At 50.2% G+C, this 16,573-nt stretch overlaps 1 protein-coding gene across 1 annotated transcript in view; it reads left to right on the top strand.

The window, feature by feature from the left end:
- Positions 1-16,573, top strand: part of LOC139756987 (semaphorin-2A-like) — a 666,764-nt gene that overhangs the window by 632,590 nt on the left and 17,601 nt on the right. Inside the window, exons 6-7 of the mRNA XM_071676928.1 lie at positions 83-353; positions 960-1,190. Of these exons, the coding sequence (XP_071533029.1) occupies positions 83-353; positions 960-1,190 (502 nt within the window). The remainder of the gene's footprint in view (positions 1-82; positions 354-959; positions 1,191-16,573) is intronic.

The raw sequence follows: 16,573 nt of genomic DNA, 5'->3' as shown, positions 1-16,573 counted from the left end.
TAGGTAGGTGTGAGGCAGAATTCCTTCCGTGTTGTGCGTTCGCTGGCTAACCCCATACACCTCCTCCCGTGTTGTATTGCAGGCCAACCTGACGCACCTGGCGCGGCACGAGCACGTGCCGGGCATCGGGTCGGGCGTGGCCAAGTGCCCGTTCGACCCCATGGACAACAGCACAGCCGTGTGGGTCGAGCAAGGCAACCCCGGCGGCCTGCCGGGGCTCTACTCCGGCACCGTGGCCGAGTTCACGAAGGCTGACACCGTCATCTTCAGGGCCGACCTCTACAACTTCACCACCAAGAGGGGCGAGTATCCCTTCAAGAGGACCATCAAGTACGACTCCAAGTGGCTGGACAGTAAGTAGACCTCCAGTGGCCAGTTGGCAGAAAGTAGAAGTAAATGATTGACAGACCTGCTCTCAAGATGTGACGCAGCCCCTCACACTTTTGCCAGCATTTAAAGTATTTTAATGAGAATGTTCATTACACACACACACACACACACACACACACACACACACACACACACACACACTAGAAAATAAGAAGAGAAAGGCAACATAATCTAATGATTTGGTCGTAGGGGAAAGCATGCCTTTTCAAAAGGTGTCTGGTCGTAGGTGATATACAAGGCACGTGAAGGTTGAATAAAAAAAGGAAAGTTCCAAAGTTTAGCAATGGAAGGAAAGTAACAGACGTCACACTTTTGTGTTGCCAGAGGCCTTACAGTAATCATGTGACGCCTGGTCTAGTTAATAGCTGGATGCATGTGCATGTGTGTGTGTGTGTGTGTGTGTGTGTGTGTGTGTGTGTGTGTGTGTATATACATCTTTCATGTACTTTTATGTCTCCCCCAATATGACCCACACTTCGATGTTCTCAGAGCTGAGTATTTGTGTATACACCATTTATGTACTTTCTTTCATGTCTCCCCCAATATGACCCGCACTTCGATGTCCTCAGAGCCGAACTTCGTGGGGTCTTACGAAGTTGGAGAGTACGTCATGTTCTTCTTCCGGGAGACGGCGGTCGAGTACATCAACTGTGGCAAGAACGTGTACTCGCGAGTGGCGCGTGTCTGCAAGAAGGACACGGGCGGCAAGAACATCCTGGTGCAGAACTGGGCCACATACCTGAAGGCCAGGCTCAACTGCTCCATCCCGGGCGAGTTTCCCTTCTACTTCAACGAGATCCGTAAGTTGTGTGTTGTTTTGGGGTGGCGAGGGGAGGATGAGGGTGGTGTGGTGTGTCATGTCCTACCAGTGTCTCTTTGGTTAGAGTCTTTATGGCTGATGCTTCAGTAGGAGGGAGGAGGTGTCGTGTTTCTCTCTCTCTCTCTCTCTCTCTCTCTCTCTCTCTCTCTCTCTCTCTCTCTCTCTCTCTCTCTCTCTCTCTCTCTCTCTCTCGTGTTGTCGTTTTGAAATCCACGTGTCTGTTGCTGCTGCCTCGCTGCACGCTGGCTGAAGTTCGTTATTGGGGGGTGTTGATAACCTCACCAGGCAGCTACAGTGACTACGACTGTGTCAAGACTCCGCGTTGCCACTATCGTGCAGTGAGCTAACTTTTTCGGGAGGTCGAAGTCCCACCCAGAAAAAGAGGCCATCTTCATGACTACACCCTCGTCTTCACTAACCTGCATCTTAACTACACCCATATCTTCGCTAACAGTGTACTACACATTACACCTGGTGTTACCACACCACACGACATTGCACTACACATTACACCTGTTGTTACCACACCACACGACATTGCACTACACATTACACCTGCTGTTACCACACCACACGACAGTGCACTACACCTGGTTTTACCACACCACACGACAGTGCACTACACATTACACCTGGTGCTACCACACTACACGACAGTGCACTACACATTACACCTGATGTTACCTCACCACACGACATTGCACTACACATTACACCTGGTGTTACCACACCACACGACATTGCACTACACATTACACCTGGTGTTACCACACCACACGACATTGCACTACACATTACACCTGGTGTTACCACACCACACGACATTGCACTACACATTACACCTGGTGTTACCACACCACACGACAGTGCACTACACATTACACCTGGTGTTACCACACCACACGACATTGCACTACACATTACACCTGGTGTTACCACACCACACGACATTGCACTACACATTACACCTGGTGTTACCACACCACACGACAGTGCACTACACATTACACCTGGTGTTACCACACCACACGACATTGCACTACACATTACACCTGGTGTTACCACACCACACGACAGTGCACTACACATTACACCTGGTGTTACCACACCACACGACATTGCACTACACATTACACCTGGTGTTACCACACCACACGACATTGCACTACACATTACACCTGGTGTTACCACACCACACGACATTGCACTACACATTACACCTGGTGTTACCACACCACACGACATTGCACTACACATTACACCTGGTGTTACCACACCACACGACAGTGCACTACACATTACACCTGGTGTTACCACACCACACGACATTGCACTACACATTACACCTGGTGTTACCACACCACACGACATTGCACTACACATTACACCTGGTGTTACCACACCACACGACATTGCACTACACATTACACCTGGTGTTACCACACCACACGACATTGCACTACACATTACACCTGGTGTTACCACACCACACGACATTGCACTACACATTACACCTGGTGTTACCACACCACACGACAGTGCACTACACATTACACCTGGTGTTACCACACCACACGACAGTGCACTACACATTACACCTGGTGTTACCACACCACACGACATTGCACTACACATTACACCTGGTGTTACCACACCACACGACAGTGCACTACACATTACACCTGGTGTTACCACACCACACGACATTGCACTACACATTACACCTGGTGTTACCACACCACACGACAGTGCACTACACATTACACCTGGTGTTACCACACCACACGACATTGCACTACACATTACACCTGGTGTTACCACACCACACGACATTGCACTACACATTACACCTGGTGTTACCACACCACACGACAGTGCACTACACATTACACCTGGTGTTACCACACCACACGACAGTGCACTACACATTACACCTGGTGTTACCACACCACACGACAGTGCACTACACATTACACCTGGTGTTACCACACCACACGACATTGCACTACACATTACACCTGGTGTTACCACACCACACGACAGTGCACTACACATTACACCTGGTGTTACCACACCACACGACATTGCACTACACATTACACCTGGTGTTACCACACCACACGACATTGCACTACACATTACACCTGGTGTTACCACACCACACGACATTGCACTACACATTACACCTGGTGTTACCACACCACACGACAGTGCACTACACATTACACCTGGTGTTACCACACCACACGACAGTGCACTACACATTACACCTGGTGTTACCACACCACACGACAGTGCACTACACATTACACCTGGTGTTACCACACCACACGACATTGCACTACACATTACACCTGGTGTTACCACACCACACGACATTGCACTACACATTACACCTGGTGTTACCACACCACACGACATTGCACTACACATTACACCTGGTGTTACCACACCACACGACATTGCACTACACATTACACCTGGTGTTACCACACCACACGACATTGCACTACACATTACACCTGGTGTTACCACACCACACGACAGTGCACTACACATTACACCTGGTGTTACCACACCACACGACAGTGCACTACACATTACACCTGGTGTTACCACACCACACGACATTGCACTACACATTACACCTGGTGTTACCACACCACACGACATTGCACTACACATTACACCTGGTGTTACCACACCACACGACATTGCACTACACATTACACCTGGTGTTACCACACCACACGACATTGCACTACACATTACACCTGGTGTTACCACACCACACGACAGTGCACTACACATTACACCTGGTGTTACCACACCACACGACATTGCACTACACATTACACCTGGTGTTACCACACCACACGACAGTGCACTACACATTACACCTGGTGTTACCACACCACACGACAGTGCACTACACATTACACCTGGTGTTACCACACCACACGACAGTGCACTACACATTACACCTGGTGTTACCACACCACACGACATTGCACTACACATTACACCTGGTGTTACCACACCACACGACATTGCACTACACATTACACCTGGTGTTACCACACCACACGACATTGCACTACACATTACACCTGGTGTTACCACACCACACGACAGTGCACTACACATTACACCTGGTGTTACCACACCACACGACATTGCACTACACATTACACCTGGTGTTACCACACCACACGACATTGCACTACACATTACACCTGGTGTTACCACACCACACGACATTGCACTACACATTACACCTGGTGTTACCACACCACACGACATTGCACTACACATTACACCTGGTGTTACCACACCACACGACATTGCACTACACATTACACCTGGTGTTACCACACCACACGACATTGCACTACACATTACACCTGGTGTTACCACACCACACGACAGTGCACTACACATTACACCTGGTGTTACCACACCACACGACATTGCACTACACATTACACCTGGTGTTACCACACCACACGACAGTGCACTACACATTACACCTGGTGTTACCACACCACACGACAGTGCACTACACATTACACCTGGTGTTACCACACCACACGACATTGCACTACACATTACACCTGGTGTTACCACACCACACGACAGTGCACTACACATTACACCTGGTGTTACCACACCACACGACATTGCACTACACATTACACCTGGTGTTACCACACCACACGACATTGCACTACACATTACACCTGGTGTTACCACACCACACGACATTGCACTACACATTACACCTGGTGTTACCACACCACACGACAGTGCACTACACATTACACCTGGTGTTACCACACCACACGACAGTGCACTACACATTACACCTGGTGTTACCACACCACACGACATTGCACTACACATTACACCTGGTGTTACCACACCACACGACAGTGCACTACACATTACACCTGGTGTTACCACACCACACGACAGTGCACTACACATTACACCTGGTCATTGCTCACATCACCCCAGGTTATTGCTCACATCACCCCAGGTTATTGCTCACCTAACCCCAGGTCATTGCTCACATCACCCCAGGTTATTGCTCACATCACCCCAGGTTATTGCTCACATCACCCCAGGTTATTGCTCACATCACCCCAGGTTATTGCTCACCTAACCCCAGGTCATTGATTACCTAACCCCAGGTCATTGCTCACCTAACCCCAGGTCATTGATTACCTAACCCCAGGTCATTGATTACCTAACCCCAGGTCATTGATTACCTAACCCCAGGTCATTGCTCACCTAACCCCAGGTCATTGCTCACCTAACCCCAGGTCATTGCTCACCTAACCCCAGGTCATTGCTCACCTAACCCCAGGTCATTGCTCACCTAACCCCAGGTCATTGCTCACATCACCCCAGGTTATTGCTCACCTAACCCCAGGTCATTGCTCACCTAACCCCAGGTCATTGCTCACCTAACCCCAGGTCATTGCTCACCTAACCCCAGGTCATTGCTCACATCACCCCAGGTTATTGCTCACCTAACCCCAGGTCATTGCTCACATCACCCCAGGTTATTGCTCACCTAACCCCAGGTCATTGCTCACATCACCCCAGGTTATTGCTCACCTAACCCCAGGTCATTGCTCACATCACCCCAGGTTATTGCTCACCTAACCCCAGGTCATTGCTCACCTAACCCCAGGTCATTGCTCACCTAACCCCAGGTCATTGCTCACATCACCCCAGGTTATTGCTCACATCACCCCAGGTTATTGCTCACATCACCCCAGGTTATTGCTCACATCACCCCAGGTTATTGCTCACATCACCCCAGGTTATTGCTCACATCACCCCAGGTTATTGCTCACCTAACCCCAGGTCATTGCTCACCTAACCCCAGGTCATTGCTCACATCACCCCAGGTTATTGCTCACCTAACCCCAGGTCATTGATTACCTAACCCCAGGTCATTGCTCACATCACCCCAGGTTATTGCTCACATCACCCCAGGTTATTGCTCACATCACCCCAGGTTATTGCTCACATCACCCCAGGTTATTGCTCACCTAACCCCAGGTCATTGCTCACCTAACCCCAGGTCATTGCTCACATCACCCCAGGTTATTGCTCACCTAACCCCAGGTCATTGCTCACATCACCCCAGGTTATTGCTCACCTAACCCCAGGTCATTGCTCACATCACCCCAGGTTATTGCTCACATCACCCCAGGTTATTGCTCACATCACCCCAGGTTATTGCTCACCTAACCCCAGGTCATTGCTCACCTAACCCCAGGTCATTGCTCACATCACCCCAGGTTATTGCTCACATCACCCCAGGTTATTGCTCACCTAACCCCAGGTCATTGCTCACATCACCCCAGGTTATTGCTCACATCACCCCAGGTTATTGCTCACCTAACCCCAGGTCATTGCTCACATCACCCCAGGTTATTGCTCACATCACCCCAGGTTATTGCTCACCTAACCCCAGGTCATTGCTCACCTAACCCCAGGTCATTGCTCACATCACCCCAGGTTATTGCTCACATCACCCCAGGTTATTGCTCACATCACCCCAGGTTATTGCTCACCTAACCCCAGGTCATTGCTCACATCACCCCAGGTTATTGCTCACATCACCCCAGGTTATTGCTCACCTAACCCCAGGTCATTGCTCACATCACCCCAGGTTATTGCTCACCTAACCCCAGGTCATTGATTACCTAACCCCAGGTCATTGCTCACCTAACCCCAGGTCATTGCTCACATCACCCCAGGTTATTGCTCACATCACCCCAGGTTATTGCTCACATCACCCCAGGTTATTGCTCACATCACCCCAGGTTATTGCTCACCTAACCCCAGGTCATTGCTCACATCACCCCAGGTTATTGCTCACCTAACCCCAGGTCATTGCTCACATCACCCCAGGTTATTGCTCACATCACCCCAGGTTATTGCTCACATCACCCCAGGTTATTGCTCACATCACCCCAGGTTATTGCTCACATCACCCCAGGTTATTGCTCACCTAACCCCAGGTCATTGCTCACATCACCCCAGGTTATTGCTCACCTAACCCCAGGTCATTGCTCACCTAACCCCAGGTCATTGCTCACATCACCCCAGGTTATTGCTCACATCACCCCAGGTTATTGCTCACATCACCCCAGGTTATTGCTCACCTAACCCCAGGTCATTGCTCACATCACCCCAGGTTATTGCTCACCTAACCCCAGGTCATTGCTCACCTAACCCCAGGTCATTGATTACCTAACCCCAGGTCATTGCTCACATCACCCCAGGTTATTGCTCACATCACCCCAGGTTATTGCTCACATCACCCCAGGTTATTGCTCACCTAACCCCAGGTCATTGATTACCTAACCCCAGGTCATTGCTCACCTAACCCCAGGTCATTGCTCACATCACCCCAGGTTATTGCTCACCTAACCCCAGGTCATTGATTACCTAACCCCAGGTCATTGCTCACATCACCCCAGGTTATTGCTCACCTAACCCCAGGTCATTGCTCACATCACCCCAGTTTATTGCTCACATCACCCCAGGTTATTGCTCACCTAACCCCAGGTCATTGCTCACATCACCCCAGGTTATTGCTCACATCACCCCAGGTTATTGCTCACCTAACCCCAGGTCATTGCTCACATCACCCCAGGTTATTGCTCACCTAACCCCAGGTCATTGCTCACCTAACCCCAGGTCATTGCTCACATCACCCCAGGTTATTGCTCACCTAACCCCAGGTCATTGATTACCTAACCCCAGGTCATTGCTCACATCACCCCAGGTTATTGCTCACATCACCCCAGGTTATTGCTCACATCACCCCAGGTTATTGCTCACCTAACCCCAGGTCATTGATTACCTAACCCCAGGTCATTGCTCACATCACCCCAGGTTATTGCTCACATCACCCCAGGTTATTGCTCACCTAACCCCAGGTCATTGCTCACATCACCCCAGGTTATTGCTCACATCACCCCAGGTTATTGCTCACATCACCCCAGGTTATTGCTCACATCACCCCAGGTTATTGCTCACATCACCCCAGGTTATTGCTCACCTAACCCCAGGTCATTGCTCACATCACCCCAGGTTATTGCTCACATCACCCCAGGTTATTGCTCACATCACCCCAGGTTATTGCTCACATCACCCCAGGTTATTGCTCACCTAACCCCAGGTCATTGCTCACCTAACCCCAGGTCATTGCTCACCTAACCCCAGGTCATTGCTCACATCACCCCAGGTTATTGCTCACATCACCCCAGGTTATTGCTCACATCACCCCAGGTTATTGCTCACCTAACCCCAGGTCATTGCTCACATCACCCCAGGTTATTGCTCACATCACCCCAGGTTATTGCTCACCTAACCCCAGGTCATTGATTACCTAACCCCAGGTCATTGCTCACCTAACCCCAGGTCATTGCTCACCTAACCCCAGGTCATTGCTCACCTAACCCCAGGTCATTGCTCACCTAACCCCAGGTCATTGATTACCTAACCCCAGGTCATTGCTCACATCACCCCAGGTTATTGCTCACATCACCCCAGGTTATTGCTCACCTAACCCCAGGTCATTGATTACCTAACCCCAGGTCATTGATTACCTAACCCCAGGTCATTGCTCACATCACCCCAGGTTATTGCTCACCTAACCCCAGGTCATTGCTCACATCACCCCAGGTTATTGCTCACATCACCCCAGGTTATTGCTCACCTAACCCCAGGTCATTGATTACCTAACCCCAGGTCATTGCTCACATCACCCCAGGTTATTGCTCACCTAACCCCAGGTCATTGATTACCTAACCCCAGGTCATTGATTACCTAACCCCAGGTCATTGCTCACATCACCCCAGGTTATTGCTCACATCACCCCAGGTTATTGCTCACCTAACCCCAGGTCATTGCTCACCTAACCCCAGGTCATTGCTCACCTAACCCCAGGTCATTGCTCACCTAACCCCAGGTCATTGATTACCTAACCCCAGGTCATTGCTCACATCACCCCAGGTTATTGCTCACCTAACCCCAGGTCATTGCTCACATCACCCCAGGTTATTGCTCACATCACCCCAGGTTATTGCTCACCTAACCCCAGGTCATTGCTCACATCACCCCAGGTTATTGCTCACCTAACCCCAGGTCATTGCTCACATCACCCCAGGTTATTGCTCACCTAACCCCAGGTCATTGCTCACCTAACCCCAGGTCATTGATTACCTAACCCCAGGTCATTGCTCACATCACCCCAGGTTATTGCTCACCTAACCCCAGGTCATTGCTCACATCACCCCAGGTTATTGCTCACATCACCCCAGGTTATTGCTCACATCACCCCAGGTTATTGCTCACATCACCCCAGGTTATTGCTCACATCACCCCAGGTTATTGCTCACATCACCCCAGGTTATTGCTCACATCACCCCAGGTTATTGCTCACATCACCCCAGGTTATTGCTCACATCACCCCAGGTTATTGCTCACATCACCCCAGGTTATTGCTCACATCACCCCAGGTTATTGCTCACCTAACCCCAGGTCATTGCTCACATCACCCCAGGTTATTGCTCACATCACCCCAGGTTATTGCTCACATCACCCCAGGTTATTGCTCACATCACCCCAGGTTATTGCTCACATCACCCCAGGTTATTGCTCACATCACCCCAGGTTATTGCTCACCTAACCCCAGGTCATTGCTCACATCACCCCAGGTTATTGCTCACATCACCCCAGGTTATTGCTCACATCACCCCAGGTTATTGCTCACCTAACCCCAGGTCATTGCTCACCTAACCCCAGGTCATTGCTCACATCACCCCAGGTTATTGCTCACCTAACCCCAGGTCATTGATTACCTAACCCCAGGTCATTGCTCACCTAACCCCAGGTCATTGCTCACATCACCCCAGGTTATTGCTCACCTAACCCAGATTAGGTGGTATGGACAACGGTGGGGTGGAAAGAGTTCACCCACCCACCCGCTCCGCTCCGCGCTCCCCTACATTCGTCTCTCGGCCCATCATTTGCCTTTATCAGTGGCTCGATGACGGTCTGGAGAGATGAGGCGGGGAAGGGAAAGTCATTTCAACTGTACACTCTAGATACCTTTTCTTTCATACTGTTCGCCATTTCCCGTGTTAGCGAGGTAGCATTAAGAACAGAGGACTAGGCCTATGAGGGAATATCCTCACTTGGCCCCTTTCTCTGTTCCTTCTTTCGGAAAATTAAAAAAAAGAGAGAGGGGAGGATTTCGAGCCCCCCCGCTCCCTCCCCTTTTAGTCGCCTTATACGACACGCAGGGACATGAGCGACATGGCTTGAGCAATAACATGCCATAATCGTAGACATCTCGAATGAATGGATAAATGACGAATGTGGAAACTGTGAATGTGAAATCATTTGGAGCTTCTGAAGTGCTCGTAGATCTAAGTCTGAAAGGTGGAAACTTGAGAGGGGGGAAAAAATTATACCACAAAACTATTGAAGATCCAAGTGCAACAAGGGATTTCCCAGAGTCTCTTTAGAGAGGATCACCTAATATTTGTAAGATGGAGTCACTGTGGGATTCAAGTTGCATAAGGGAAGTGGAGTTGAGGATAGGATCAGATTCTTTGGGAAGGAGAGAAATCAAGACAACAGAACGGCAGTTGGAGTGGTTTGAACACCCTTCTTTGAAATAGGATGCTCCTGTATGTGGTTCCAGGAGGATATTTTTAAGAGTTTCAAGGCATCCGCGAATTAGACGAGTAAGCTAATCGTCATTGGGTTCCAAATCAAACCCGTTCCTAACACCAGGAAGGATTTGACCGAAACTGAACACTGTATTCAAGATTTGAACACGCCACTGAGTTGTAAAAAAACGAAGGTAAAATCCAAAGACTTAAGTTCGAAAGTCTTTCCTGTGTATCCCAGAATTTGGTTCGCCTTTTAAGTACTGCTTTTGCGCACTGCTTGCTTGGCATTAGGTCACCCAAGTTCCCCTTTTCCCTCCCTGAGCTTCTGTAGCTCAACTGAATTCATATCGTAGCTTCCATTTTAACTTTTAATTCCGATATGTTTAAAAAAAAAAACGATCCACTTATGGTCGTTGGACAAAGCTAGATAGACTGGGGGTCGACTGTTGTCCATCGTCTTGTGTGTACGCAAATGACGCCCCCATATCTTGAAGTAAACAGCTCTCAAATTCCTCCTAGCGTTAAGGGGGTCGACTGCCGTGTTGGAAGGTTTCGTTACAATCCGCCACCGGCCCGCTTGACCCACATACGCTACTCCAGCCGTGGCACGTACAGAGCGGTCGGTGGGCAGTGATGGTATGTCATACAACACACTACTTCCCCCCCTATTTCAGGACGATGTTCTAACGGGAATAATAATAAATAATAATTGCGCGGGAGTATTTATAAAGGTATACGCTCCCGGCTACCATTTACGGACGGGGTTGGATGGTGGTGAGGTGAGGGAGGATCTAAGCTGATATTTGTGGACGGTAACCACAAGTTTACGATAATTGAGACGACGCGTGGCGCGGTAAATTTGGAGGGTTTACGTTGTGGCACCTTGATGGGCCGATGGAGGGCGGGGCTGCGACCCTACACGCTGGCTTAACCCGGAATTAAGGAGACTTACGACACCCAACTTGACCAGCTTTACGGCCCTGGGCGGCACGCGCAGCCCTCAGCCAGGAATCCTGGGGGCTCCTCGCGAGAGCTGGTCACCCTCCCGTGATGAGCCCCTCAGCCTCTCCGAATGAGTCGTTCAAGTGTTTGTTACGAAGATAATTGGAACGAAGAATCTTGGTAAAGGAGAGGGGGTGCGTGGGAGGGGTTAACAACTTAAGAAGGCCTGTTGTCGTTTGTGGTGGCTGTGAAAAGCGTTTCCCAGGAAGTGGCTCGTTGGCAGATGGGCGGCGTCAGACATCTCGGGCTTTCTCCTTGTTGGGCAGATGACCCATGTTAGGGACCGTGGCACCTCCGGCTGGGCGGTGTTGATGTCTGATTGTATGACGCAAAGTTCGTGGATGTGTTTTATCACATTTTTTTTCCCCCCGAAGACTCCTCGTTATTCAGGGATTCAGAGGAAAGAGAAGTTTGTAATTTGTTCTTCTGGGGTCCATCTTAACTCTTTGGATATGGTGGCCGGGCACTTTTAACCGGCCATTTAGAAGTCTTGCTCTTGGGAGTTCGGGGTTCCAGTGGCTCAACACGATGCAGCGCCCACACCCTGCCTAGCCTCACCAGCTCCTCTGAAGAGAGGAGTAGCCACTTCTCGGAGGCCGAAGACGGATCTAGGTCCTTTGTCGTCTCGTGTGGCGAATTTGTGACGTAGAGGCGTGACAGTGACGTATCATATGGAGATGCTACTGTTGCTTTGTTACGAGGAGGTGAGGATACGACTGAGCTGTATGAGGAGAGGGCGCCTCTTAGCTATGGTAGCGGGGGGGCGGTATAGCTGCTCCTACCACGTATCTGTGGTAGGAGGGGACACCACACTAGACGGGTAAAAGAGGCCCCGATGCTGCTGCATCTGTGGCCATACACGGCGGGGCAGTTCAGAAAGAACCTAAATCTAAATCTTAAAAACGTTTTCGCCGTCAGTTGGTGTGAGGCAAAGAAAGTGCTAACCTGTGGGAAAACCTATAAGATGCTTGGTTGGCTAAAAGACCCAGCAAATACAAGGTGGCCCATATTATGACTGGCGGACTCCCGCAGGTGGCCAACAGTATGGGAGAGGGAGGCGGTGGGAGGTGCAACAGAAAACGTGGGAGATCAGGACCCTATACTGAGGCCGAGTTGTACTTGAAGCTTTCGGATTGTGTCCCAGCCCAACAGACAGAAGGACATGAGCACTATGATAGGTGTTGGGGAGGCCATGAGCCCTGCTACAGGTGTTAGGAGGACATGGGCACTCCTGCAGGTGTTGGGAGGACATGAGCACTATGACAGGTGTTGGGGAGGCCATGAGCCCTGCTACAGGTGTTGGGAGGACATGGGCACTCCTGCAGGTGTTGGGAGGACATGAGCACTACTGCAGGTGTTGGGGAGGACATGGGCACTACTGCAGGTGTTGGGGAGGACATGGGCACTGCTGCAGGTGTTGGGGAGGACATGGGCACTGCTGCAGGTGCTGGGGAGGACATGGGCACTACTGCAGGTGCTGGGGAGGACATGGGCACTGCTGCAGGTGTTGGGAGGACATGGGCACTGCTGCAGGTGTTGGGGAGGACATGGTCACTGCTGCAGGTGCTGGGGAGGACATGGTCACTGCTGCAGGTGCTGGGGAGGACATGGGCACTGCTGCAGGTGTTGGGGAGGACATGGGCACTGCTGCAGGTGTTAGGGAGGACTTGAGTACTGCTGCAGGTGTTGGGGAGGACATGGGCACTGCTGCAGGTGTTAGGAAGGACTTGAGTACTGCTGCAGGTGTTGGGGAGGACATGGGCACTGCTGCAGGTGTTTGAGAGGACTTGGGCACTGCTACAGGTGTTGGGGATGACATGAGCACTGCTACAAATGTTGGGGAAGAACATAAGCACCGCTGCTGGTGTTAGGGAAGACACAGACACCGCTACAGGTGTCTGGAAGGACACCAGCTTTTTCACAGGTGTCTGAAGGACACGGCACACTGCAGCGGGTTCTGTGAGCCAGGTACCGCTGCCACCCACCAGGGGGCTGGCTTGCCCATTTCCCGCCAAATGACGTCATTAGCAGCAGGCGTTTCTTTGCAAATGGCTTGTTATGCTAAGTCGACACTGTTTACATGCGCGAAGGGGGGTGCATTTGGCGTGAAATGAAGGCCTTGCGAGATTTCCTGTTGGCACAGACTGGTTGCCGTGTGTCCAGGTGCTGGCAGGTGTGGGGTGATATATGGCGACACCCTGCACCCGCGGTATCTGCAGGAGAGGGTGCGGCGTATGGTATGGACGGGCTGTGGAGATGGGAGGAGGACGAGTGTAGCGGAAGAGTGAACTGGTGGGGTGGTAAGGGATGGGTGCTCCCTCCCTCACACGGTTGCGGGTGGGGCATGCGTAAATGCTTTGATGGGTGAGCGTAGTATGTGGCGGCGGTCCTGTGTGCGTATACGCCTATTTCTAACTCCCAACATGTACCGTAGGAAGAGGGAGACATATACACGTAATGCTCCCCATCTCTTGGAACTCTCTCTCTCCTGTCATACAACGTGATTATGTTGGATGTAATGCTAATGGTGGTTGTCAGTGCGTGGGTTATCATCAGTACGTGTGAATCACAGCTAGACAGGTGACCCCTCTCCTCAGCCACCTAGCAGCTCGATTTCCCCTCCTAGCAGCCCTCTCCTCCGTCACCCCGGAGCCCAACCCCTTACACCAAGGCGTCTCACCCTATTCCCTTGGCGCGCGCTATTCACCCTTGCAATTATGAGGGTAATTAAAGGTAGACCGTAGCGCTGGGTCGTACACTGTGTAGACGTGTTAGCCAGGCTGGTGCGTTTTCTCCACTCATTATAATTGCTGTGAGCCCGCCTCGCAGGGGGTCAATTAGCTCCACCGCGCCCCCCTCGCTACCTCCTCCCCCAAGTAAGAAGTGGCTTTAAGTGTTCTGTAATTATTACTCTGGATCAAATTATTCAGATGAGATGCAGTCGACTGACTGGAATGGCCTTGGGAAGTAGGTGGGGAGGGAGAGAGAGACTCTTACAATGGTGACTATGATAGGCCCCGCCTGAGGGGAAAGCATTAATCGGACGGGCTGAAACAGGAACATCGCTCCTGGGGAAACCCTGTTGGCATTTTGTAAACAAGCAACGGAGCGCTCAAAATGAGCGGCAAGACTGTGTGTGTGTGGTGTTAAGGTAGCTAGCTTCACGTCGCCCGGTAATACCGCCAAACATGGAAATGTTGTCCGTAATCATCCTAGATCCTAGATCTGGAGTGTTGCTTATTCAGTGTTAAAAAGAAAAAAGTCGTAAGTGACATATGAGGTAAGTTCCGATGTCTAGTGTTTGTTAAAAGGTCATTGCGATGTCGATAAATGTCGTGTTTATCTTGTTTTTTTTTTCGTATTTTTCACCAGATATTACTCTTAGATTTGTTTTACATAGCTTTAAACTATTATATATATGTGTATATATATATATATATATATATATATATATATATATATATATATATATATATATATATATATATATATAAACCAAGGGCTCCTCAAGACTACGCAACAATCATTAATAGGGAAAGGATGAACCACTTGATTGAGTAGGTCTTTGGCGAGAAATTATCGGTCATTTTTTCGGGAAATTTATCATTATTATTATTATTATTATTATTATTACATCACCTGGATGGGAATACGAAAATGTCCGTCGTTTGTAAAGGTCAGTAAATGCATGACGCGCTTACGAGAAAATGACTGACTACTGACCTTTAGTGTGGCATTCCCATGGTTTAGTATTAGTAGCAGGAGCCGAGGAAGGGCGCCCCGGAACAGGCCAGGATGGCAGACCCCGAAGCTCCTCCTCTTCAACAATGCCCAACCGACCATACTTACCTTTTGTTGTTGTTAGTCACGTAATCAGCCCCCATGTGTCGGGTGTCCGGTAACTCGCATCCGGTTACCGTAGTGTTCGGTAGACGGCCTGATCCTGTAATGTGTCACGAATGGAGCCTAATGTAATCTTTCCGCAAGGGTGGGAGTGGCATGCCTTGGTCTCCCAAGGTTACGTCACCATACCCCACCCCTCCCTCCCAACCCACATATCACGCTGCCATATAATGCGATACGATTTACATTTCCCTACCTGACCAGCGCAAGCCTCGTTCGCTCTACCTTAGAGAGAAATACATTTTATCTTGTAACTCTAGCGGCATTCGCGCTACTGCGTGTGACAAAGGCGCAGGTAGCAAGCCGCCGGTTGACCCTTGTGTTAGGAGGGTAGTAGGAAGTCTTTAGTTCGTGCTTCCGCGGGTTTTAAGGCCATATTCCCCTTCAGGCGCGTCATGTCATGTGTCACCAAACTGTCACCGGGTCGCACAGGCCTGAAAATAGGTCCAAACCCCTGTGGGCACGAGTGGCGGTAGATCCGACTCTATAGTGTCTGTTCATTAAAGTCATACTCGTGCCGTGTTTCACGTCTGGGTTGGGCCCGGACTGTCTTCGCGACAGCATGCACGCGCTCGGGGCCTCGGCCATTGTCAGCTATGTCACCGTAAGACAGCACGGTATAATTAAAGCTCTTGTACATTTCACTGTTGTTTACATGGCGGATCAGGTTTTAGGAATGAATATACCTCGGGCAGGATAGGATGTAAAGCGATCATGATCATATTACTGCAAATCTGCCATACAAGCC

This window comes from Panulirus ornatus, chromosome 24 (genome assembly GCF_036320965.1).
Source record: "Panulirus ornatus isolate Po-2019 chromosome 24, ASM3632096v1, whole genome shotgun sequence".
NCBI classification, from domain to species: domain Eukaryota; kingdom Metazoa; phylum Arthropoda; class Malacostraca; order Decapoda; family Palinuridae; genus Panulirus; species Panulirus ornatus.
Note: the sequence above shows the minus strand (reverse complement) of the source record. Positions and strands in the feature narration are given on the sequence as shown.